Source organism: Coregonus lavaretus, assembly GCF_964263955.1.
Source record: "Coregonus lavaretus genome assembly, chromosome: 1".
Classification (NCBI taxonomy): domain Eukaryota; kingdom Metazoa; phylum Chordata; class Actinopteri; order Salmoniformes; family Salmonidae; genus Coregonus; species Coregonus lavaretus.
In genome coordinates, this window is record NC_139988.1 from 61,110,245 (window position 1) to 61,134,449 (window position 24,205).

Here is a 24,205-nt window from a genome sequence, read left to right on the forward strand (position 1 = left end):
CTTCCCGGTCACGTTGTCCGGCGCCACATTTTCCTAATGGAAACCCTGGTAAGGTAATCGTTTTCAGAATTTACATTTTTATGAGTATCGACCAGTTAAAACACAACTCAGTGACGACACGTTTGTGGTGACAGTCTTCTATTTACACACAGGAGTTTCGGAGACGCAGATGGCTAATTATCACAGGTAGTCGACTCCGTTTTCCATAAACAAGCATTGTAACATGTAAATATGGCCATGTGGAAACCCTAACCATATAAAGGTGTGTATCAATTTAGCGTTTTGTTTTTTGAAAATTGTTTCTTGCAAAACCGTACCGCAGGTGATGCGTGTTAATGTTCAGACCGAGCATCGGGGCCCTTAACAAAACTCCCCCGTACAGAATACTCCTTCGTCCAATGACTCTTATGTGTAATGGAACGGAGTCATGATCAAGGGCTAGGCCTATCGTTAGTAAATAAATGCATGCATGCCTCCCGCTTGCTCACAACAATGGAATCTTTGATTATTAGCTATAGTCTTTTATTTATTTTTATTTTTAGAAAAAGGAAAAAAAAAGTATTAAAACATTACAAAACATACACATACAAACAACAGCATACAGACACACAAACATCAACGACAGCACACCTACCCAGACCCCCCCCAGCTACACCCCCATCTCCAGCGCCCGCATCACTCTGCCACATGGCCTCAAACCATTTTGTTTCTCTGTCACCCACGCACTTTAAACATTTAGATAATAAAGCATTTTACCTTTGTGTTTACTATGGAGGATTGGTTGATTTCCATAACGATGGAGGATTGGTTGATTTCCAGTTAAGTTATACGTCTTTTCAAGATGATTGACGAGAAAAGTATCGTCCAACCCATCAGTATCTCACTGCACCCTCATATGCCATGTCTTGAAATATGCAGACAGATGGATTAAAAGTACATTTATATTGTAATACTTCTGACAGCCAACTTTCTAACTCTGCCCATAACTTTTGGACTTTATAGCATTCCCAGAAGGCATGGATTATTGAGTCATTGTTAGTTTTACACTTAAGACATGACTCTGCCGTTGTGCTGTAGAATTTGTGAATGTTGTCTCTTGTATAATAAATTCTGTACATTAGTTTACACTGGATTAAGCGTACATTTTCATGAACTATAATTTCATTAGTTATGTTCCAACATTCCCTCCATCTTGTGCCAATATCAGTTATATTTAAGTCTTGGGTCCAATAGTTTATATTTTGTTTCTAAGGTTTCTATGCCTTTAGTTTTCTATGTGGACCAATTTATCGGTGAATTCTGAAAAGCTATCCAAGGATTGTTCCATAGGGTTGTTTTTTTAGGGAGCGATATTGGTTCTTGTTAGAATACGTTTCACTTTTGTCCGTATTGTTATAGTGTTCTTAACTATGAAGTTGTAAAGATTCTGGGGATGAGCATGCGCATCTTCAATATGTACCCATTGTTCCTCTTTAGTGCATTTAACTATATGTCGCAAGGAAAAGCCTTGGGTAGCGAGTTGATACAATTCAAAGTCTGAAAGGTTAAAACCACCCTCAGACTTAGGAAGATGTAAAACTTTCCTTTTTATTCTATGAATTTTATTTGCCCATACAAAGTCTTATGATGGAGTATACTTTAAAGAATGTCGTATTACCAAAAATACACTGAACAAAAATACAAATGCAACATGCAACAATGTCAAAGATTTTACTGCGTTACAGTTCATATAAGGAAAGCAGTCAATTGAAATAAATAAATTAGGCCCTAATCTATGGATTTCACATGACTAGAAATACAGATATCCATCTTTTGGTCACAGATACCTTTAAAAGTGCAGCCACATTGTAGCTGTTGTTCAGTCCTGTTCTATTATGGGGTCTCTGAGGGGGACGAGAGATGTTGGTTTAGAAACATGTTTGGGATAACGCATGTCACAAGACTGTACAACTGTTACAAACTCAAGCTTTGTGTTAAACTCATCCCTGGAAGACACACACACGCACTGCTGTCCTCCTGATGGGACCTTTTTGTGAAACATGTCATATGATGATGCATGAGTGAAAATAGGACTTCTATTAAATATGCTCACACCACCAGTGTTCACACATCACAGTCCATATTCCCACCTATTTAATGTTAGATAGGTAGAGCGTCAGACCGTTTGGGCCTAAGCCTACTTATTATCCTACGGCCATGTGAATGGTACACTTGTGGACGGTCAATGGAAAGAATAGCCTATGTATGTTATTCCTCCATGTGCATATATTTTCTGATGGTTTGTAAAAATACAAAACTAATCTTGTGAATTATTTTAATGTGTGTTTTGCAGGCTTAATTCTGTGTTCGGGATGGGGAACCCCCTTCTGGACATCTCAGCCGTAGTGGACAAGGACTTCCTGGAGAAGTGAGTCACTGGAGGGAGGGGCTTAGGTGGCTTTCACACCTAGTTCGTTTGGCGTATTTTTTAAAATTATTTTACTCTGGAGTTTTTACCCTCCTATGTTCGGTTTGTTTGTACAGGTGTGAACACTATCCGCACTTGGATGTGCACCAAACAAGCGCACCGTGGTTCGTTCAAAAAGTGTAGTCTATGTCTGATTCCATTCGTACCATGGTGCGGTTAGCTGCAGGTGAGAACGCAGCCTGGATCAAACACAGGAAAAGAACCAGAGGCCGCAGTATTATTGGTTGTTTGGCCGCAAGCATTTAATGAATTGCACGTGATATCATAACTTGATTTCTCTGAAACATTTTGTTTATTTCTCAGATATTAAAATTTCAACATTTTAATAGAAAGACCAAGGTCTTTGGTTGAAATGGGCACCCTTTTTTCCTCAAAGCTTATACCAAAATGGAGTTCTTAAGCCTATCTATCACACTGTCCACTTGGAATTAAGAGGTGGGACCAAGTCACTATTATTCGAGCCGCAAGTCACAAGGTTCGAGTCTCAAGTCGAGAGCATGCTGACCGGTTGCATCACCGCCTGGTATGGCAACTGCTCGGCATCCGACCGTAAGGCGCTACAGAGGCTAGACTGTTCTCATTGTATGTAAACCAGGGTTTGGCCCCCAAGACAAGGTTCTTATCAAGAGTTCATAACAGATCTCATCCCTGGTACCTTACAGACACCAATTCAGTCTATGAAAATGCAGGCTCAGTCAGACCAGAGACATCTCCCTCTCACACACCATTAATCATGAAACTGAATTAATTTTTCTCTCACAATGGCCACACACTGATGGTACTCACTGTTATTATCTATGCATAGTCACTTTACCCCTACCTACATGTACAAATTACCTCAACTAACCTGTACCCTAGCACATTGACTCGGTACCAGTACCCCCTGTATATAGCCTCATTTTTGTTATTGTATTGTTACTTTTTTATATATACACACACACACCTGCTCATTCAAGGGTTTTTCTTTATTTTTACTATTTTCTACATTGTAGAATAGTAGTGAAGACATCAAAACTATGAAATAACACATGGAATCATGTAGTAACCAAGGAAGTGTTAACCAAATCAAAATGTATTTGAGATTCTTCAAGGTAGCCACCCTTTGCCTTGATGACAGCTTTGCACACTCTTGGCATTCTCTCAACCAGCTTCATGAGGAATGCTTTTCCAACAGTCTTGAAGGAGTTTCCATATATGCTGAGCACTTGTTGGCTGCTTTTCCTTCACTCTGCGGTCCAACTCATCCCAAACCATCTCAATTGGGTTGAGGTCGGGTGATTGTGGAGGCCAGGTCATCTGATGCAGCACTCCATCACTCTCCTTCTTGGTCAAATAGCCGTTACACAGCCTGGAAGTGTGTTGGGTCATTGTCCTGTTGAAAAACAAATGATAGTCCCACTAAGCACAAACCACAGATGGGATGGCGTATCGCTGCAGAATGCTGTTGTAGCCATGCTGGTTAAGTGTGCCTTGAATTCTAAATAAATCACAGACAGTGTCACCAGCAAAGCACCCCCATACCATCATGCCACCTCCTCCATGCTTCACGGTGGGAACCACACATGCTGAGATCATCCGTTCACCTACTCTGCGTCTCACAAAGACACGGCGATTAGAACCAGAAATCTCAAATTTGGACTCATCAGACCAAAGGACAGATTCCCACCGGTCTAATGTCCATTGCTCATGTTTCTTGGCCCAAGCAAGTCTCTTCTTCTTATTGGTGTACTTTAGTAGTGGTTTCTTTGCAGCAATTCGACCATGAAGGCCTGATTCACACAGTCTCCTCTGAACAGTTGATGTTGAGACGTGTCTGTTACTTGAACTCTGTGAAGCATTTATTTGGGCTGCAATCTGCGGTGCAGTTAACTAATGAACTTATCCTCTGCAGCAGAGGTAACTCTGGGTCTTCCTTTCCTGTGGCGGTCCTCATGAGAAACAGTTTCTTCATAGAGCTTGATGGTTTTTGCGACTGCACTTAAAATAAACTTTCAAAGTTCTTGACATTTTCCGGATTGACTGATGTTCATGTCTTAAAGTAATCATGGACTGTCGTTTCTCTTTGCTTATTTGAGCTGTTCTTGCTATAATATGGACCTGGTCTTTTACCAAATAGGGCTATCTTCTGTATACCCCCCCTACCTTGTCATAACACAACTGATTGGCACAAACGCATTAAGGAAAGAAATTTCACAAATTAACTTTTATAAGGCACACCTGTTAATTGAAATGCATTCCAGGTGACTACCTCATGAAGCTGGTTGAGAGAATGCCAAAAGTGTGCAAACCTTTCAAGGCAGGTTACATTAAGGTTGGCTACTTTGAAGAATCTCAAATATAAAATACATTTTGATTTGTTTAACACTTTTTGTTGTTACTACGTGATTCCATATGTGTTATTACATAGTTTTGATGTCTTCACTATTATTCTACAATGTAGAAAATAGTACAAATAAAGAAAAACCCTGGAATGAGTAGGTGTGTCCAAACTTTTGACTGGTACTGTATATAAAATCTCACGGAGTGACAACATTAAGGACACCTGCTCTTTCCATGACATAGCTTTTACCTGGTCAGTCTATGATCCCTTATTGATGTCACTTGTTAAATCCACTTCAATCTCCTCCCTCACCCCTGTCCTATCAATGGGGTCTTGGCTGGCATAGGAACAGAGATGTCACGTGTATGTGTGAGATATAGCTGGCAGGCTGGCACAGTAAGGCTGGCCATAGTAAGAGATCAGATTACGTGTGTGTCACACTCCTCTGTCCTGTCCCAACACAGTGCCATGAAGCTGTATGACACCCAATGAAGAGCGGTGGGAGAGATGAGAGTGCAGAGTGGAGGAAACTGCTCTGACAGTGGGGTTACTTGCCTGCCACACTAGACGTGTAACGTTTGCCGAGCATGAGATGCTCCTATCCATTTCAAGGAAACCTGAGGCTCTCGCTGCTCAGTGTAAAATTGCGCTTTGGTTTTATTTCCAAGATTAGCATAGCTCACACCCAAGAACAATAGGATTAAGTGGCTCGCCCTCTGCTCACACCAACAAAAAGTGACACTTCTAGTGTAGCAGGTAAAAAACGTACGTAAACATTGGATTAAAACTAGAATGGGACCGACCCTTGAACATTATTTTAGGGAACAACAATACATTTCAGTCTAGACGAAACATTCAACACACCCACACACACATCCAGAGAGAGCTGTGGTGTCAAGTAATCCACTAGATCCTGATCAAAGTGGAGTGGGTTTTAATCTTCTGTGTGGTGTGTAATCAGATAATCATGGGATATCTCATTGTTGTAGTAAATTACGTTTAAAGGGCACAGAGACTGTTTCTTCACCCTCAATAACTTTGAAAGATAATCTCTTTCCCCTTCTCTCTCGCTCTCTCCCAGGTACGGTCTGAAGCCTGACGACCAGATCCTGGCGGAGGACAAGCACAAAGCATTGTGGGTACTACTCCCATGTAGACATTCAATCCATCATTCAACATCAGAGGTTCATCTGTAGCCTCACGTTTGCCTTATCTCTCTGTTGCATGAAGAGTTATTTTCCATTTTAGACTGCTGATTGTCTGTAGTAGCGTTGTGTAGTCACTGGGCAGGACAGAACAGGCATGTTCTAGAATTCACCAGGACGAGTTTAGCCAATGATGGGGCAGGAGGTTCAGAACTAGCCAATAGAAGGGCAAGAAACCTCCACTCCGGGCCAAAGCAGTTTGAGAAAGTCAACATTTAACCACAGAGCGATAAGAAGACTGCAGAGTGGAAGGGAGGGAGAGGGGGGCTTTCTCAAGGTTCAGTAGGGTACAACATTGTATTCAGATCAGATCTGTATATCATTTGGATGTGGTACCCTAAGACATTGAACACTTCTCCAGGCGTTGGGAGATCTGGGCCCGTATTCACTAAGCATCTCAGGAGTGCTGATATAAGATCAGTTTTGCCTTTTAGCTCACAATTAATAAGATTACATGGACAAACGTTGTGTACGCACAAAGTATGCCCCAAAACAAGCGTGCGCATTCTGGAGAGAGACTCACCATATCTTCGCCCCACTCCCCTCCCCTTCTTCTTGATGCAACATTTTATACTACATTTTATTTAGACAGGAGTAATTATGTTGGCAAAACATACATTTGCTTTAGGGCAATCCAGCATCCTAACACTGCACTGTGCACCCGCCAACTTTCCTTTCCAATTCGCAAGAGGCTGAAACCAGAGATCTCTATATAATGACGAGATGCTCATGTCGCTGCCCTAACAATGAGTCTTTGTCCTAAAGGTGGGAAGGCAGGCGACAAGCTTAGGTCTGCATATTATTCCCGTAGAAACGCATTGGGCTTATACTGGACAGAATTTGGCGAGAGAGCCCTCGCTTTGCGTTTTCCTCTCTGCTGAAAGTATATCACCGAAGAAAGCATCAGAGCGAGCGAAACAGCGCCCCTCTATATGTAGCCCATGTATCTGATGCTGTCTGGACAGAAATAGTATGACATGCCATAATCTTTTGGTCCAGACGGCATCAGATACAGTACATGGTCTACACATACTGAGACAGAGGGGCACTGTTTTGCTCGCTCGGATGCTTTAACTGAGATTGATTAGTCTTTCTGTTGGCGTGCGTCTCGGTTAAATAAATGATCAATATTTTTTTGGGACGGACAAGGAGGTACGGTAGGGCGGCCCAGGCCCCCTAAGGCCCGCCCATAACGCTGGCCCTGGGTTGAGCTGTGTTTGCGCTGTGCTCTCCCTCTTTCCCTGTCCTCAGTGTCAGTCTATTCCTGTCCAGATGTTTTGGGTTGTGACCAATACAGACCTTGGCTGTTCTGTTAGCCAACAACCACCCTGCTCTCGTTGAGTCAGCAAACAGACTGGGCCCGGTATCCCAATAGCGATGGGACTTAGGCTTACGAGTGTTTTAACTAAGGGCCCGGGCTGGGTTTCTACTAAGCTAGCATATGGAATTGTTTTAAGATGGTCATACCAAGGATCATTTAGCTATTTGATTTCGAATTTTAGGACCCCTGTAGGTATATATATTTTCTGAATTACTGCTATTAGCATTGAATAACATATTCATACATGGCAAAAACTAAATATGTTTTGAAGTGTCTGTCCTATATCTGAGAGAATATTTATTTGGACCCATATTTAACCCCTTTTTTTGGCGCTAGAGTACTTACATTTATACTTCCTTTCAATTTTTAAACTGGTACCGGATTACCTTCAGGTGAGGCTTGTGGGCGTCGTAAATCGAAACAACCGACATGTACATGTTCCTGAGGGTCTCACCTTTAGTTTTGGGGTCATATATTAGTGTGTAGCCCAAACCGTTCGGACGCTACAGACAGAAGTTGGCACATCGGCGGTACTGACTTCAGACTAGTCCCGTGACGCTTGTGGGGTCGTAGAGTAAAACAGAGAACAACATCGTGTTTTCTCATCTTTCCATAGAGGGGTCATAGTAGTTTAGCCCAAACCGTTCGGACGCTACAGACGTTTTGTGAGAAGATTTTCGGGATGTCTGCTGGTCTGACAAACACTGCTGTAGCTCTGCCACCTTCCACCGCTGATGCGGAAGGCGGATGCAGTTGATTGAGATGCCACCCATGCAGAAAAATATATCTCTAGTTTAAACAGACGGGTTTTGATTATTTTATTATGCTAATTTGAATTATGCTGGGGGCGTGGATATTGACTCTAGGGTGTTAACAATGCATATTTTCTACAATAGCTGAAAATGTGACGTGTTTCCCAAAACCACGCAGAAAGAACGTTCGCTAAGTGCGTCGTTGGAGCATGTGTCGATACTGATAATATCGGAGGGAAAAATAGGTCTGCTCTCTGATCTGCTTTTCCATTCAAATTTTACCTTAACATTAGAATTATTCCACAATACTGACGACGGATCAGCTCCAGAGAGATATGATCACCTAATGGCTGCAAATATTGAGGTGGCTTATTCTAATGCTTACACTATAATAATGCACTCAATCACAGATTCATTTGGCACATCATTGTGCACATGTTACACATCATGAAATACACTGAACAAAAACAAACGCAACATGTAAAGTGTTGGTCCCATGTTTCATGAGCTGAAATAAATGTGAGCCAAGATAATCCATCCACCTGACAGGTGTGGCATATCAAGAAGCATGATCATTACACTGGTGCACCTTGTGCTGGGGATAATAAAAGGCCACTCTGAAATGTGCAGTTTTGTCACACAGCACAATTCCACATACAGTGCATTCGGAAAGTATTCAGACCCCTTCACTTTTTCCACATTTTGTTACGTTACAGCCTTCTTCTAAAATTGATTCAATTGTTTGTTTTCCTCATCAATCTACACACAATACCCGATAATGACAAAGCAAAAATAGGTTTTTAGAAATGTTTGCAAATGTAAATAAAATTAACATAAAACGGAAATATAACATTTACTCAGTACTTTGTTGAAGCACCTTTGGCAGCGATTACAGCCTCGAGTCTTCTTGGGTGTGACGCTACAAACTTGGCACACCTGTATTTGGAGAGTTTCTCCCATTTCTTCTCTGCAGATCCTCTCAAGCTCTGTCAGGTTGGATGGGGAGCGTCGTTGCACAGCTATTTTCAGGTCTCTCCAGAAATGTTAGTTCAGGTTCAAGTCCGGGCTCTGGCTGGGCCACTCAAGGACATTCAAAACTTGTCCCGAAGCCACTCCTGCGTTGTCTTGGCTGTGTGCTTAGGGTTGTTGTCCTGTTGGAATGTGAACCTTCGCCCCAGTCTGAGGTCCTGAACACTCTGGAGCAGGTTTTCATCAATGATCTCTCTGTACTTTGCTCCGTTCATCTTTCCCTCGATCCTGACTAGTCTTCCAGTCCCTGCCGCTGAAAAACATCCCCACAGCATGATGTTGCCACTACCATGCATCACCGTAGGCATGGTGCCAGGTTTCCTCCAGACGTGATGCTTGGAATTTAGCCCAAAGAGTTCAATCTTTGTTTCATCAGACCAGAGAATCCTGTTTATCATGGTCTGAGTCCTTTAGGAGCCTTTTGGCAAACTCCATGCGGGCAGTCATGTGCATTTTACTGAGGAGTGGCTTCCGTCTGGCCACTCTACCATAAAGGCCTGAGTGGTGGAGTGCTGCAAAGATGGTTGTCCTTCTAGAAGGTTCTCCCATCTCCACAGAGGAACTCTGGAGCTCTGTCAGGGTGACCATCGGGTTCTTGGTCACCTCCCTGACCAAGGCCCTTCTCCTTCGATTGCTCAGTTTGGCCGGGTGGCCAGCTCTAGGAAGAGTCTTGATTGTTCCAAACGTCTTCCATTTAAGAATGCTGGAGGCCACTGTGTTCTTGGGGATCTTCAATGCTGCAGAAATGTTTTGGTACCCTTCCCCACATCTGTGCCTCGACACAATCCTGTCTCTGAGCTCTACGGACAACCTTATGGCTTGGTTTTTGGTCTGACATGCACTGTCAACTGTGGTACCTTATATAGACAGGTGTGTACCTTTCCAAATCATGTCCAATCAATTGAATTTACCACAGGTGGACTCCAATCAAGTTGTAGAAACATCTCAAGGATGATCAATGGAAACAGGATGCACCTGAGCTCAATTGAGTCTCGTAGCAAAGGGTCTGAATACTTATGTAAATAAGGTATTTCTGTTCAAAATAATTATTACAATTGGGAATAAATTTGAAAAACCTGTTTTCGCTTTGTCAATATGGGGTATTGTGTGTAAATTGATGAGGAATATTTTTAATTTGATCAATTTTAGAATAAGGCTGTAACGTAACAATGTGGAAAAAGTCAAGGGGTCTGAATGCACTGTATGTCTCAAGTTTTGAGGGAGTGTGCAATTGGCATGCTGACTGCAGGAATGTCCACCAGAGCTGTTGCCAGAATGTAATGTTCATGTCTCTACCATAAGCTGCCTCCAACGTCGTTTTAGAGAATTTGGCAGTACGTACAACCGGCCTCACAACCGCAGACCACGTGTAACCACGTCAGCCCAGGACCTCCACATATCAGGCTTCTTCACCTGCGGGATCGTCTGAGACCAGCCAGCTGGACAGCTGATACAACTGTGGGTTTGCACAACCCCAGAATTTCTGCACAAACTGTCAGAAACAGTCTCAGGGAAGCTCATCTGCGTGCTCGGTGTCCTCACCAGGGTCTTGACCTGACTGCAGTTTGGTGTCGCAACCAAATTCAGTGGGCAAATGCTCACATTTGATGGCCACTGGCATGCTGGATAAGTGTGCTCTTCACAGATTAATCCCGGTTTCAACTGTACCGGGCAGATGGCAGACAGCGTGTATGGCGGCGTGTGGGTGAGCGGTTTGCTGATTTCAATGTTGTGAACAGAGTGCCCCATGGTGGCGGTGGGGTTATGGTATGGACTGCCATAAGCTACGGACATTGTCGTGCCATTCATCACCTCATGTTTCAGCATGTTAATGCACGGCCCCATGTTGCAAGCATCTGTAAACAATTCCTGGAAGCTGAAAATATCCCAGTTCCTCCATGGCCTGCATACTCACCAGACATGTCACCCATTGAGCATGTCTGGGATGCTCTGGATCAACGTGTACGACAGCGTGTTCCAGTTCCTGCCAATATCCAGCAACTTCGCACAGCCATTGATGAGGAGTGGGACAACATTCCACAGGCCACAATCAACAGCCTGATCAACTCTATGCGAAGGAGATGTGTCGCGCTGCATGAGGCAAATCGTGGTCACACCAGATACTAACTGGTTTTCTGATCCACGCCCCTACCTTTTTCTTAAGGTATCGGTGACCAACAGATGCATATCTGTATTCCCAGTCATGTGAAATCCATAGATTAGGGCCTAAAGAATTTATTTCAATTGACTGATTTCCTTATATGAAATTGTTGCATGTTGTTTATATTTTTGTTCATTGAGGCAAAGATTACAGACTGTTTAGTCTACAAATAAAACTCAATTTACTGGACATTTTACATTTAAATATGATTTAAATATATAGGCCTATGTAGGCAATAGGCCTACTGTATTAATTTTTTCATGCAGTCATCTCTGTTTTCATTTTAAGCATTTTTATCCTTCGCTTGTTCAATTGCAAAGACATCAGCAACTTCATTCCCAAGTTATTGGCGGTCACAGAGCGACAGATACAGTAAACAGCTTGAATATATGTTTAGTGGAGATCTTCTGTGTATAAAGTGACTAGGAAGGGCAAAAAAGCATCTAACGATGCACTTAGCTGTTCTACGAGTGGTCTGAGGCAGTCGGTAAATAGCCAGGGTTTTTAAGTGTAACTTTACTAATGATAGTTTTGGGAAAATGCTCAGAGATTGAACGATTCTCCTACGACTGTTCTAACGATTAACTTAGCCTTAAGATGCTTTTGGGAAACCGGGCCCAGGTCAATAAACAAACCACTGAGGTTTGGAAATAGCCTAAGTGCTGGAGGGCGGAGGCCTCTGATAATGTCCTGTGCAGAGTGTATTTCACTCAGCCAATGGTGCTAAAAGTCTCTCAATCTCAGCCTCACCTCCTTGGCTCTGTATTCTGCGGGCCCGGTCCTGTTGTAGTCCATTTCCCTTTCTTCCTATTGGTTCAGCTGATGTTATGTTAATTATACCATGCTGTCCCCTATTGGGTAGAATATCGTGACCTCGGGACTATAAGATTCTAACTGCGCAAAGCATAGTTCTGAGATATGGAGCATCAAACTTTTCACATCTCAGAACTGTTTTGTAGTAAATTCTTCTTTCATAACTGTAGTGACGTGACCTAATTTAATGTCTGACTGTTATTAATCGAATCACCTAACTATGTTTAATTGTCACTCGATTAAATTAATCATGTAACAATTAATTCATTAGGAATTTGGGGCACCACAGAATAAATTGTTTAACGAGTTACCATCTCCCAAAATAAACTCTTAGAATATATATAACATATCAATAAGTCACTTATCAAATAATTACCTCTTATCAGTCTGTCACGAGAATTTATATCTCTAATTAATCAAACTTAATGCTTTGAATAATTCCCAGAGGGTGTAAGGCTCTGGTTTAATCATGAATGAAATGAAGGTCCGCAACCAACGAGTTATCTGTATGTTTTAATCATGGAGAGCTCTGGCGCCAAAAAACATACATACAGCTTTTATATCCCTTGACACACAAAGGCACTTTGCTCCGCCTACCTTTAAACAGTTTCTTAGTCCCCTTCACCCTGGAATGCTTTCTCAACAGTTTCTAACTTCCCCCCTCTGTTAGTGGGTTGACACTACATTATAACTCTAACACCGTTCACACACTTATACTGTATTTGGGGTGAAATTATTCTTAAAATACAAATTAATCTATCACAGTCTCATTCTGAGTGTCGCATAATCCTTGAACCTGCAATAACCCTAACCTTATTGATGAATCAGCAATACACAAATTGGCTTAATTATTTATTTACTAACTAACTAAATAATAACACTACAAACATACACAGGTTATTGATTACTAACGTAATACAATGAAAACAGGTCCTTAGTGGACTGGACTAACATTAGCATGAATGCTTGGGTAGTGGAGGGGTCAGAATGGAAGGGAGAGACAGATTCAAACTATCGTAGTTACTTTGGAAACTACGTTCACAGTAATCATAATACTTATGCACCCTAATAATCGCTCATTCGGATTAGAAATGCAACATGTTGCTGTCGTCGATAGTTGAGTTGATTATGTAGGACTCTGGTTTGCCCACCAGAGATCTCAATATCCTTGGTAGAGTTTCTGGTCGTAGTGGTGGTTAGAATGGATACTTCAGATGTACAAGGGATTGTCCTCTCCTCTCTCGTCTTTAGTTAAAGTTCTCTAGACGACTATACATGCCAGCTGTAGACTGAAATGGTCTAGTGCATTGTCTTCTTCTTCACCTCGTGTAGAGGTTGAGAGTTTGAGTTTCTCCATTTCAAACGTGTGGAGTAACGTCTCACGTTTCCTTGGCTTCCTGGTCTGGTAGAAATTCAACCATTTGCAACGTTTAGCTCACACTTCACGTCTGCTGGTCTAAAGGTTGATTTTGTTTTTCCAAGGCTTTTTATGCCCTCTGGATAAAAGGGGCATTCCATCGTGATGACACGATCTCTGATGTCACTCGGGGCGTGGCTAGTCACTGTGCATAGTTTATATGAAAAACTTATCTCATTAGAAGACTAAAATCACATTCCTATCTTCACCAAAATACTCTCATACTTAATCATATATTTTATACAACATTTAGATGTAAACTTGATAGATAGAATGTCTACACTTTCCGAGTTAGTTATTACTTGATACCATCCTTAATGACATCACAAAATAATAAACAATATGACATGATTATTCTTTAGATCCCCACTGACCATTCCAAACACTTGGAGGTCAGGAATAATGTCCCAATGTCCAATCTTTTGATTTTGGAGTCTTGGCGGGAAGACTTCCTTTGTTAACAAAGGGGTCCTTTCTCCCAATACTTTATAGCAAGGAAGAGAAAGTCTGCACGGTATTTACGACCGGTCATAAAACTGGCCCCCAGGAAAGGGGGTGTTCAAACCTTTGCCTAGCCGGCATGTTTGATCCTCAACCCATGAGGGCAAGTCATGACATAACCTATTAAGGTCCTCACCTGAAAGGTACCTAAAGTGCAGAGTATCAAACTCGAGACATTTGTAAAAATATATATACAGTCAGGGGAAAAAAGTATTTGATCCCCTGCTGATTTTGTACGTTTGCCCACTGACAAAGACATGATCAGTCTATAATTTTAATGGTAGGTTTATTTGAACAGTGAGAGACAGAATAACAACAACAAAATCCAGAAAAACGCATGTCAAAAATGTTATGAATTGATTTGCTTTTTAATGAGGGAAATAAGTATTTGACCCCCTCTCAATCAGAAAGATTTCTGGCTCCCAGGTGTCTTTTTATACAGGTAACGAGCTGAGATTAGGAGCACACTCTTAAAGGGAGTGCTCCTAATCTCAGTTTGTTACCTGTATAAAAGACACTTGTCCACAGAAGCAATCAATCAGATTCCAAACTCTCCACCATGGCCAAGACCAAAGAGCTCTCCAAGGATGTCAGGGACAAGATTGTAGACCTACACAAGGCTGGAATGGGCTACAAGACCATCGCCAAGCAGCTTGGTGAGAATGTGACAACAGTTGGTGCGGTTATTTGCAAATGGAAGAAACACAAAAGAACTGTCAATCTCCCTCGGCCTGGGGCTCCATGCAAGATCTCACCTCGTGGAGTTGCAATGATCATGAGAACGGTGAGGAATCAGCCCAGAACTACACGGGAGGATCTTGTCAATGATCTCAAGGCAGCTGGGACCATAGTCACCAAGAAAACTGAAATCCTGCAGCGCCTGCAAGGTCCCCCTGCTCAAGAAAGCACATATACATGCCCGTCTGAAGTTTGCCAATGAACATCTGAATGATTCAGAGGAGAACTGGGTGAAAGTGTTGTGGTCAGATGAGACCAAAATGGAGCTCTTTGGCATCAACTCAACTCGCCGTGTTTGGAGGAGGAGGAATGCTGCCTATGACCCCAAGCACACCATCCCCACCGTTAAACATGGAGGTGGAAACATTGTGCTAAGGGGCTCAGCCAGGGCATTGAAAATGGGTAGTGGATTGGTATTCCAGCATGACAATGACCCAAAACACACGGCCAAGGCAACAAAGGAGTGTCTCAAGAAGAAGCACATTAAGGTCCTGGAGTGGCCTAGCCAGTCTCCAGACCTTAATCCCATAGAAAATCTGTGGCGGGAGCTGAAGGTTCGAGTTGCCAAACGTCAGCCTCGAAACCTTAATGACTTGGAGAAGATCTGCAAAGAGGAGTGGGACAAAATCCCTCCTGAGATGTGTGCAAACCTGGTGGCCAACTACAAGAAGCGTCTGACCTCTGTGATTGCCAATAAGGGTTTTGCCACCAAGTACTAAGTCATGTTTTGCAGAGGGGTCAAATACTTATTTCCCTCATTAAAATGCAAATCAATTCATAACGTTTTTGACATGCGTTTTTCTGGATTTTTTTGTTGTTATTCTGTCTCTCACTGTTCAAATAAACCTACCATTAAAATTATAGACTGATCATTTCTTTGTCAGTGGGCAAACGTACAAAATCAGCAGGGGATCAAATACTTTTTCCCCTCACTGTGTGTGTGTGTGTGTGTGTGTGTGTGTGTGTGTGTGTGTGTGTGTGTGTGTGTATATATATATATATATATATATATATATATATATATATATATATATATATATATATATATATATATATATATATATATATACACAAATTTACAAAAATGACATTTTGGGGGGTACATTCGCAGATAGAACCTGATGGCTCTGAAATGTCAATCTGGGTTTAGCCATAAGGTTCTGTCTGACACTTCTGAATTAGACATGGCCAGTTAAGAAAAGTGTAGCTATTTGAATACCTAAATGATAATGACAGAATAACACTATTTTACCAAGATAGTCAGAACACATCAAATACATTAAGAAATGTATTATCATCAGACGAATTACTGTCATCACTGAACAACGATGTGACAACCTGTACTTTCTGACTGTTGTTTTTTGCTTGCCTGCCATTTATTGCTGTCTAGACTAGCTTAGACGTTTGCAAAGACGTGTTCTGATTGGTCGGTCTGTAATTGTTCAAGCTTGTGAATGGATTGCAGATCGAACCTTAGCGCCAAGTTCAACTGGGTTTATGCAAATGGAACTTTCCGTTTATTTATTTTTTCACTTCATGTACTTTCTCACAAATCTATTAACTTCACAGACATATGAACAACCATCCTAAAGATCAATTATATGTGACGAACTCATTTTTGGCAAAAATGTCAGAACCTTATAGCCCAAGGTCTCTATTTTATTGCACTATACTTTTGCTGGTCAGCCGTCCTCATTGGGAGCTATTGGATGAATGTGCAGGCTTTCGATCCTTGCTCTTAACACACCTTATTCAGCTAATCAATGTCAATGTCAATGATTTAGTGAATTATTTGGTATTTTCTCTAAACAATGTGTTGCAGGTTTGAGGAGATTGTCAAAAAATTTAAAGTAGAGTACCATGCCGGAGGATCGACGCAGAATTCTATAAAGGTCGCCCAGGTATGACACACACACTTAGTCATTACACTCTATCCCACTGTGCCCTCTCCGAAATGTATAAAGGTCACCCAGGTATGTCTCATTCACACACACACCACACACTCTAACCTACTCTAACACACACACACACACACACACTCCTCTCCAGTGGATGATCCAGGAGCCCCACAATGTGTGTACGTTCTTCGGCTGTATTGGGGAGGATACGTTTGGAGAGATTCTGAAGCAGAAGGCCAAGGAGGCCCACGTGGACGCCCACTACTATGAGCAGACAGAGGAACCTACTGGGACCTGCGCTGCAGCCATCACCGGCAACAACAGGTACACACCGACACACACACTATAACTCTCCTAATACACACGCACACTGTCATACACACGCACACACACTCATAATACACACACTCACACTGTCATACACACACTGTCATACACACATACTCTCACTCTCATAACACATACATACAGTCTCACATACACACACCAAGGACAACAGGTCAAAACTACTCCATCTAACTCTCATCAACTCCACTCTTTCTCTCTTCCCTCCCCCCTCCCTCTCTCAGGTCTCTGGTAGCTAACCTAGCAGCAGCTAACTGTTATAAGAAGGACAAACATCTGGACTTGGAGGAGAACTGGAAACTGGTGGAGAAAGCCAAAGTCTACTATATCGCTGTAAGACCACACACACTGAGTAGCATTGATAATAACAGGCTGTGTAGCATTGATTTATAACCGGCTCTGTAGCATTGATTATAACTGGCTCTGTAGCATTATTACAGGCTGTGTAGCGTTACTACAGGCTGTATAGCATTGATGATAACAGGCTGTGTAGCAGTATTACATGCTGTGTAGCATTGATAATAACCGGCTCTGTAGCAGTATTACATGCTGTGTAGCATTGATAATAACCGGCTCTGTAGCGTTATTACAGGCTGTGTAGCATTGTAACAGGCTGTGTTGTAGGATTGGGCGATATTACGATGGCATTGTCTATCGACGACATCGTGATGTGACAGATAATAGTTTAGCCTATCTGAACTTGACTGGCGCCGTGCAGTAAAAAACAGAGTCTCACAGCGCAGGGCAGCTCAGAAGTGGCATTCCGAGTAATTTGCCTATTCCTATTTGCTATAGCCTATTTCAATAAATCTGTTATATAGCCTACAGAATGCAAGAGAGGAATGTAGGCCGGACATAGCGGAGAATTCCACCAAAATGTCCAGTCATATAATATTGTTTCTCTCTCGAAGGCATGGGCATAAGCCTAAACCTTTTTATTTTATAATGGACACTCCTTAACTATCTTGTCTAGCTGTTTTATTCCCTTCTCTCTTCATTCGATAGGCTATGAATATGACGGAAGGCTACGCTTCATCGTTTTATGCATTGCTTTCTCCCGTTGTAATGAAGTTATTTGAATAGCCAGAGGACTAATACTGAGAGAACAAACTATCATTATCATCAGCCTTTAGAAAAATCGAATGACAAGCTTATTAAGAAATAAATGATCTATGCGGGCCGGGAAAATCCCTCCACGAGGTTGAAAACCAAATGCCCAATAACCTATCCTCCTACTAGGCCTATCATAAAAGCTTTAAGACAAGTTAAAGTTATGAACAGTAGCTTATTTCTCAGATATTCTAGCCTATGTAGGTGTTGTCCTAAAGTTGTTGTGGCTTTCAAAAATAACAAGAATGAAAGTCTATAGACTAGGCATAGGCTATTCTCAAATCACAGCTTTATGAGAGATGGAACAAACAATTAGTATTTTTTTCTCTATTATTGTATGAGGTAAATAAAGCAATTATTATCCAGTTCTGAAGACTGTAGACTGCTTCTATCCAGCCCATTATGTAGGCCTACAACGTAGCTCACAGCCCGTTCCTCATCAGTCACTGCTCCATCATCAGTGCGCCACACAGATCGACACACAAACCTGTTCTGCTCCTCCAACAGAAAGGAATATGTTTTTTTTAATTGCCGTTGCCTGCGCTAGGCTTTCAACAACATCATCTTTCGTCATGTTTCATCCAGTTGCATTCGATTTCACGCTATAGGCCAACTGTAGTTTTAGCTGAGATTTCTTTATTAATTTTTTCAACAACAACAAATGTATCATTTGGGTGGTGGCCAATAGGGGCTATTAGCATCGTGCACTGCTCAAAAAAATTAAGGGAACACTTAAACAACACAATGTAACTCCAAGTCAATCACACTTCTGTGAAATCAAACTGTCCACTTAGGAAGCAACACTGATTGACAATACATTTCACATGCTGTTGTGCAAATGGAATAGACAACAGGTGGAAATTATAGGCAATTAGCAAGACACCCCCAATAAAGGACTGGTTTTGCAGGTGGTGACCACAGACCACTTCTCAGTTTCTATGCTTCCTGGCTGATGTTTTGGTCACTTTTGAATGCTGGCGGTGCTTTCACTCTAGTGGTAGCATGAGACGGAGTCTACAACCCACACAAGTGGCTCAGGTAGTGCAGCTCATCCAGGATGGCACATCAATGCGAGCTGTGGCAAGAAGGTTTGCTGTGTCTGTCAGCGTAGTGTCCAGAGCATGGAGGTGCTACCAGGAGACAGGCCAGTACATCAGGAGACGTGGAGGAGGCCGTAGGAGGGCAACAACCCAGCAGCAGGACTGCTACCTCCACCTTTGTGCAAGGATGAGCAGGAGGAGCACTGCCAGAGTCCTGCAAAATGACCTCCAGCAGGCCACAAATGTGCATGTGTCTGCTCAAACGGTCAGAAACAGACTCCATGTGGGTGGTATGAGGGCCCGACGTCCACAGGTGGGGGTTGTGCTTACAGCCCAACACCGTGCAGGACGTTTGGCATTTGCCAGAGAACACCAAGATTGGCGAATTCGCCACTGGCGCCCTGTGCTCATCACAGATGAAAGCAGGTTCACACTGAGCACGTGACAGACGTGACAGAGTCTGCAGACGCCGTGGAGAACGTTCTGCTGCCTGCAACATCCTCCAGCATGACCGGTTTGGCGGTGGGTCAGTCATGGTGTGGGGTGGCATTTCTTTGGGGGGCCGCACAGCCCTCCATGTGCTCGCCAGAGGTAGCCTGACTGCCATTAGGTACCGAGATGAGATCCTCAGACCCCTTGTGAGACCATATGCTGGTGCGGTTGTCCCTGGGTTCCTCCTAATGCAAGACAATGCTAGACCTCATGTGGCTGGAGTGTGTCAGCAGTTCCTGCAAGAGGAAGGCATTGATGCTATGGACTGGCCCGCCTGTTCCCCAGACCTGAATCCAATTGAGCACATCTGGGACATCATGTCTCGCTCCATCCACCAACGCCACGTTGCACCACAGACTGTCCAGGAGTTGGCGGATGCTTTAGTCCAGGTCTGGGAGGAGATCCCTCAGGAGACCATCCGCCACCTCATCAGGAGCATGCCCAGGCATTGTAGGGAGGTCATACAGGCACGTGGAGGCCACACACACTACTGAGCCTCATTTTGACTTTTAAGGACATTACATCAAAGTTGGATCAGCCTGTAGTGTGGTTTTCCACTTTAATTTTGAGGGTGACTCCAAATCCAGACCTCCATGGGTTGATACATTTGATTTCCATTGATAATTTTTGTGTGATTTTGTTGTCAGCACATTCAACTATGTAAAGAAAAAAGTATTTAATAAGATTATTTCATTCGTTCAGATCTAGGATGTGTTATTTTAGTGTTCCCTTTATTTTTTTGAGCAGTGTATATCACTGTGTTTTATGAGTACATAATCACGATAGGACAAAGGTTGACATCGCCCAACCCTACTGTGTGGCATTGATTATAACTGGCTCTGAAGCATTATTACAGGCTGTGTAGCATTATAACAGGTTGTGTTTATTTAACAGGCTTTATTATCTACAATGTAGGGTTTCTTCCTGACAGTGTCTCTGGAGTCCATACAGAAGGTGGCCAAACACGCGTCTGAGAACAACAAGCTCTTCACTCTGAACCTCTCCGCTCCCTTCATCTCCCAGTTCTTCAAAGACGCCCTCATGAAGGTCATGCCCTATGTGGACGTGCTGTTCGGAAATGAGACGGTACACATACAAAACACCCTCATTCGATCATTCATCCTGTACCTATGTCTTTCTAGAGAGAGAGACCAATAGAAAGGCATACAGATGGGTAGAGAGCTTGTGAGAGAGAGAGTGACAATGGGATCCTACGGGCAGATGGGTAGAGAGAGAGCAACAGACAGATGGGGAGCGAGAGGACGATGGAGAGAGAGAGACAGGTAGAGGAGGCACATGGATAAAGATATGGAGAGTAATGGGACATTTTCTGTTTTTCAGGAGGCGGCCATGTTTTCCAAAGAGCAAGGCTTTGAGGTGAGTGGACTGCGATTTCAAGCGCAAACACACACACTTGTATTTTAGTATAGCTTGTTTGTGACAACAGTGCGTGTTTGTAGACGGAGGACATCAAGGAGATTGCTAAGAAAGCCCAGGCTCTTCCCAAAGTCAACAAGAAGAGAGCGAGAATCGTTGTCTTTACTCAGGGGAAGGACGCAACCATCATGACCAAAGGTAACTACACACATACTCGCTCACTGATATGAGTGTGGAAACTAGCCTGCCTTCAGCAGCTCTCTTTCACGTTTAATGTGTGTCTATGTCTGTGTGTTTGTGGAGGAGGTGACAAGATAGAGATGTTCCCAGTGCTGAAGATTGACCAGAAGGACATTGTAGACACAAATGGAGCCGGAGATGCCTTTGTAGGAGGTACGTGTCCTTGAGTGTGTCTTTGTTTGTGTGTATGAAAGTTTTGGGTGGCTTTCTGTAGGGATATCTGTCTGGTCCTTGAGAAACAAAGAATCGGTGTGTCTTATTGTCTGTGTGTGTATTTTAATGGCGTGTGTGTCATACAGGATTCCTGTCAGAGTTGGTCCAGGAGAAGGGGTTTGAACAGTGTGTGAAAGCAGGACACTACGCCGCCAACGTCGTCATCAGACAAGCAGGATGCACCTTCCCTGACAAACCAGACTTCAACTGATGACCTGTAACCTTAAAGGGAAGTTTGCAGAATTAGGTTGCTGTTAGACATTCTGATTTGTAAGACATCTCACTTTACATTTATATTTTTATATTTTTATCCGAATTTGACCGAAGTCATGTCGGAAAAGCGGTAGGAAAGTGACGTCAAGAGATAAACACACAAGTGAATACACAGCAGGCGAGAAGCCACTGTCCACATAAGACGGTAAAGACCCACATCATACCTAGTCCTCCTATTGTTTTTGATAAATATTTTGGCACTCTGAATAAAGCCAACTTATCATCTGACCATATCCTGTGTTTTCTTTATTCTGTATCAGCTAATTTTCTTATTTTTGTATTACATATAATGTTAGCGTGCAGGCTTTAGCATAGCCCCTTTTACACCCCTGCTGGCTTACGTTACCCCTAGCACCCTTGAAACGCATCACTTATTATGAGTACAGCACATCAGCATTTCTCGTACTGTTACACAAAATCAAGATAAACCTTTACCGTCATAGTAGACATTGAACGTCTATAACCAAACTGGCTAAAACTATTTTGTTTGCCGATGGTAGCTATAGCTAGCCACATGCTAACCTGAGTGCTACTACTAGCTAGCGGCAGTAAATCCAGGTATAGTGGCTACCATGATATCCTGCAAGTTATTGGCAAATGGAGATCAGGCAGTTAAGCAAAAATACATTATTACAAGACATACCTTGTAATAAAGAATTACATTAATCCGATTGGTATTTGACCATTCATTTCTACAAAATGTGCAGTATTCTGTTGGAGTTGTTGTAGCTAGCTTGCTTGCTAGCTTATTCCATCCCCAAACACCATGCTAGAGCCCGTGTGGGTGGGCCAGTTTGTTTTGCATGGCCTGGTGCACTTTGATATATGGCCATCTTAGTTTTTTTATCATCTACTAACCACATAACATGACAAAACTCTTTGGGCACTGTAGTACCTACTTACCCGATTCACATCCATCACCGAAGCCGGCTGCTGTGGTGCTGTAAGACACCGGTGGTATCAGTGGACTTCAAATCAAATCAAATCAAATTTTATTGGCCACATGCGCCGAATACAACAGGTGCAGACATTACAGTGAAATGCTTACTTACAGCCCTTAACCAACAGTGCATTTATTTTTAAATGAAACAACAACAAAAAAAGTGTTGAGAAAAAAAGAGCAGAAGTAAAATAAAATAACAGTAGGGAGGCTATATATACAGGGGGGTACCGGTGCAGAGTCAATGTGCGGGGGCACCGGCTAGTTGAGGTAGTTGAAGTAATATGTACATGTGGGTAGAGTTAAAGTGACTATGAATAAATAATTAACAGAGTAGCAGCAGCGTAAAAGGATGGGGTGGGGGGGCAGTGCAAATAGTCCGGGTAGCCATGATTAGCTGTTCAGGAGTCTTATGGCTTGGGGGTAGAAGCTGTTGAGAAGTCTTTTGGACCTAGATTTGGCACTCCGGTACCACTTGCCGTGCGGTAGCAGAGAGAACAGTCTATGACTAGGGTGGCTGGAGTCTTTGACAATTTTGAGGGCCTTCCTCTGACACCGCCTGGTATAGAGGTCCTGGATGGCAGGAAGCTTGGCCCCAGTGATGTACTGGGTCGTACGCACTACCCTCTGTAGTGCCTTGTGGTCGGAGGCCAAGCAGTTGCCATACCAGGCGGTGATGCAACCAGTCAGGATGCTCTCAATGGTGCAGCTGTATAATTTTTTGAGGATCTGAGGACCCATGCCAAATCTTTTCAGTCTCCTGAGGGGGAATAGGCTTGGATCCTACATTGACTGTTCTTTTTTGCCTCATCTCCATGTTGAATCCACTCTTCCACTGTTGGTAGCCGGCGTATTCATAAAAGTCATGCCCGCATATGACTGAAGCTCCCCTGACCCAGTCTGTCCGACGCGGTAGTACTTTCTTCCCATCTATCTACTCACATTTTGACCAAACATGCATGCCGGTAAACAGCGCACTGCTGCCACCACAAGTTATTCTTTTGATGTCAAAGCCCCAATGTATTGTTGTTATATGAGTTTTTGATCAATGTAAATCAAATTGTGAAAGTAGAAGTGTATAATTAAGCAATAAGGCACGAGGTGGGGTGGTATATGGCCAATATACCACGGCTAAGGGCTGTTTTTACGCACAACGCAACGCAGAGTTTTGTCAAAAATAAATGCTTTGGAGGGCCTCCCGAGTGGCGCAGCGTCACTACAGACCCGGGTTTGATCCTGGGCTGTGTCGCAGCCAGCCGCGACCGAGAGACCCATGAGGCGGCGCACAATTGGCCCAGCATCGTCCGGGTTAGGGGAGGGTTTGGCCGGCTGGGATGTCCTTGTCCCATCGTGCTCTAGCAACTCCTTGTGGCGGGCCGGGCGCATGCACGCTGACTTCGGTCAGCTGTATGGTGTTGTTTCCTCCGACATATTGGTGCGGCTGGCTTCCGGGTTAAGCGGAATTGTTGGTCATATCAACCCCGCAAGTGATCAAAGTTGTACACTCGCTCACTCAAGCAAAATCTAGGGTCGAGTGGGAAACTTTTGTGAAT

At 43.0% G+C, this 24,205-nt stretch overlaps 1 protein-coding gene across 1 annotated transcript in view; it reads left to right on the forward strand.

Annotated features, from left to right (window-relative positions):
- The window catches only part of LOC311129552 (adenosine kinase-like), a 32,385-nt gene extending 10,440 nt beyond the window's left edge, over nt 1-21,945 (forward strand). The window contains exons 3-12 of the mRNA XM_084161864.1: nt 2,333-2,407; nt 5,869-5,922; nt 16,547-16,625; nt 16,774-16,946; nt 17,192-17,300; nt 20,525-20,695; nt 20,951-20,986; nt 21,070-21,184; nt 21,290-21,379; nt 21,526-21,945. Coding sequence (XP_084017990.1) covers nt 2,333-2,407; nt 5,869-5,922; nt 16,547-16,625; nt 16,774-16,946; nt 17,192-17,300; nt 20,525-20,695; nt 20,951-20,986; nt 21,070-21,184; nt 21,290-21,379; nt 21,526-21,650 — 1,027 coding nt within the window. The 3' untranslated portion in view covers nt 21,651-21,945. The remainder of the gene's footprint in view (nt 1-2,332; nt 2,408-5,868; nt 5,923-16,546; nt 16,626-16,773; nt 16,947-17,191; nt 17,301-20,524; nt 20,696-20,950; nt 20,987-21,069; nt 21,185-21,289; nt 21,380-21,525) is intronic.
- The last annotated feature ends 2,260 nt before the right edge of the window (nt 21,946-24,205 follow it).